We start from the raw sequence: 2,758 nt of genomic DNA, 5'->3' as shown, positions 1-2,758 counted from the left end.
TAATTTTCCCTTAAGATTTTGGAGTTAAATAAATGTTACTTAAGGGTTTCTGTAGGTGAAACGTCATAAACCCTTAGAATTTCTCTTAAGTATCCCTTAAAACCCATTAAGTGTTGCATAAAGCCCCTTAACTGTAATTTTCCTAAGGATATAACAAGGGTTGGAAAAAGTCACCTTAAGTGTTACACAAAAGTCTTCTACAAGTCATGATCGGCCGCTTTATATGTTAATCAGATTTAAATTTACGCATTTATTCACATATAAACATTGATCAAATTACATACAGCACATAATTAGCTCAAACGTGAGTGCGTCACACTCAAGAGCAAATTTATATTCCATAATATTTTATTCCTGTGGTTTCCTACATACTACCTGGAGATGACTTGTAAAACACACATTAATCGTATATTGTTGCAATTGTGAGTTATTGTGTTTACGTTTCTGCTTTTTATTCGATGAATCTGGACTTTCGGCGCGAGAGCGCCCTCCGGCTTCGAGTATGAATGAAACACACGCTGCATGAGAGTTTAGCGCTTTAACGTTCACATCAATTTTGGAAAACATCATGCATAGACGATCTGAAGTTTAAATGTGTATATTTAATCACACTAGTCCCTGAAAACCTCTACATGGACAGCAATGATGAGAGATCTTTATTTGTTGTCCAAAGATGAATTAAAGTCATGGTTTTGAACTGACACACGGGTGAGTTTTGAGTGAATTATCAATTTGAGTTTTAATCCGTCTCTTTCATATTTGGTTTTCTTTTTTGTTTGCCTATATATCCATGTTATATTGTTTTTCTGTGAAAACGGCAAAACCTGGGTCAAGTCGTGAAACACCTAACGGTTTCCCTTTGCTAAGGGTTTATATGCAGCACGCTTAAATCAATCCCTTCGGTAAGGGAAAATCACGCCTTAAGTCTCATACTTAAAAGAAAAACTTAAGGTGCTTTATGCAACCGGGCACAGTTATCCGGTTATTTACAGCGGAGTGTCAGACCTGGAAGTGGCAGGTCAAGTACTTTCAGTGAATCTGAGAAGCCACCGGCGAGTCGAACGCGGATGTCAGCGCTTCGAGATCATGTCTAGGTATCGTAGACGTCGTCCTCGGCGGAGACCGACAGTAGATGGAGAGCTTGTGTTTCTGTGAACCCTCTGGCTTTATTTCTGCTGTGATTATGCTGAGAGCTGCATGATGAATATGTGGGACTGAAGAGAGAGAGATGGAGGCTGCTGCGTGCGTGTATTTATAGCAGCAGGAATGGAAGTTCTGTAAAGGTTTGCTGTCCTGAGGGATGAATCACCACAAAACAAGACAACAGCCCAGAGAGATACAGCCCTGTGTGTGTGTTTCTGTGGACTCTAAGTGAATAATTATCTCTCTCTCTCTCTCTCTGTGTGTGTTGTGTTTCAGAGCACGCTCGTGCTCGCAGGAAGAGCTTTGCCACGTCGCGGCAGAGAAGCATGGAAACTCCGCCCACTGCCCCTACACAGCCATTCCGACAACCTGTGAGTACTAGCTAGTGCACTGCATACTGCACCCTTCAGACAGCAAGCACGCAGCCGTACAGCAGCAGTAAGCCACACGACTTCATTGCACTGCGTCTTTAATTCAGCGACTGCCGTCCATTTATCATCTCTGACAGTTCATTTGCATTTTTAATCCAGGTTAGTTTAAAAATGTTGTAACGTTTGTCACGGCGCATGTTATTGCCGCTTCATTCATCACACAGACGCTCATGCGGACCCCAGTGCATTGTGGGATACAGTGTACGGTGAGCTGAGAAGATATTCAGTCGAGTTAATTGAGTTAGCTTACTCTGTTAAGTGCAGTTAGCATGCATTTATATGCTTTATAGTTTTTATCATCATTTTGAATTATTTCAGTTTTTATTTAAATAGATTATTTTTCTGTTATTTTGTTTTGTGCTTTTGTCATTTTTGTTTGTTTTTAATTATTTATATTATAAATAATAAAAAAATGTTGTTATATTATTTAGGTTTGATTTATATTTATTTCAATTTTGGTTTTAGTTTCCAATTAGTAATTTTAATGTTTCTACTTAAACTTATTTCAGGTAGTTGCGAGGCAGCATTTATAATGTTTGTTTATTTTAAGTGTTTTTTAATCTAATATTTATATTTTATTTTATTTCAGCTTTATTTGAATTAACAAAAGTGTTTTTAATAGTTTTAGTTTTAGTTAACGATAATAACCCTGTTGTGTAAACTGGGGAAAAAAAACTTTTTTTAATCTGAACCATTTTTAACTCCGAAATTGCTTGTAAATTTCACAAATGATTACAAAGAAATGGCAAGTAACATGTTGAATTAAATCTGAAATTAGTTGAAGTAGAAAGACTGAAATAGTATTTTCTTGTGAAGCGTACTAACTGTACTATCAGAGTTTATTAACTCAAAAATAGGATGTAGCTGATGACCTCAGTATGTTTTGAGTACTGCTAACTTCATAGAATTTACAGTGTCTGCTGACAGAATATGAATAAATGCAGTAATAAATAAGGTAAAAAACCAACTGTAATGTGATCTGATTTCAGGACACGTCTCAGATTAATGCTCAACTGTGTTTAGTCCAGTTAGGCTGTGTTTGTCTATAGGTAAGTAGAGTGTGTGTGTGTGTGTGTGTGTTTAAGTGTGGGTTTACTGACTAGCTGTATTTTTGGGGCATATTTGTCTCCAGAAGTGAACTAAATCTGACAAAACGTCCCCGTAGAGACATCTGAGACGTTCTT

The 2,758-nt window shown here is 37.2% G+C and overlaps 1 protein-coding gene across 1 annotated transcript in view; it reads left to right on the top strand.

Annotated features, from left to right (window-relative positions):
• Positions 1-1,421: 1,421 nt before the first annotated feature.
• Positions 1,422-2,758, top strand: part of LOC107574461 (ras/Rap GTPase-activating protein SynGAP-like) — a 52,350-nt gene continuing 51,013 nt past the window's right edge. Inside the window, exon 1 of the mRNA XM_016260895.1 lies at positions 1,422-1,514. Within this exon, the coding sequence (XP_016116381.1) occupies positions 1,470-1,514 (45 nt within the window). The 5' untranslated portion in view covers positions 1,422-1,469. The remainder of the gene's footprint in view (positions 1,515-2,758) is intronic.

The sequence above is a fragment of the Sinocyclocheilus grahami genome, unplaced genomic scaffold (genome assembly GCF_001515645.1).
Source record: "Sinocyclocheilus grahami isolate Dianchi unplaced genomic scaffold, SAMN03320097.WGS_v1.1 scaffold2239.1, whole genome shotgun sequence".
Classification (NCBI taxonomy): Eukaryota; Metazoa; Chordata; class Actinopteri; order Cypriniformes; family Cyprinidae; genus Sinocyclocheilus; species Sinocyclocheilus grahami.
This window is presented reverse-complemented; position numbering and strand designations above follow the sequence as displayed.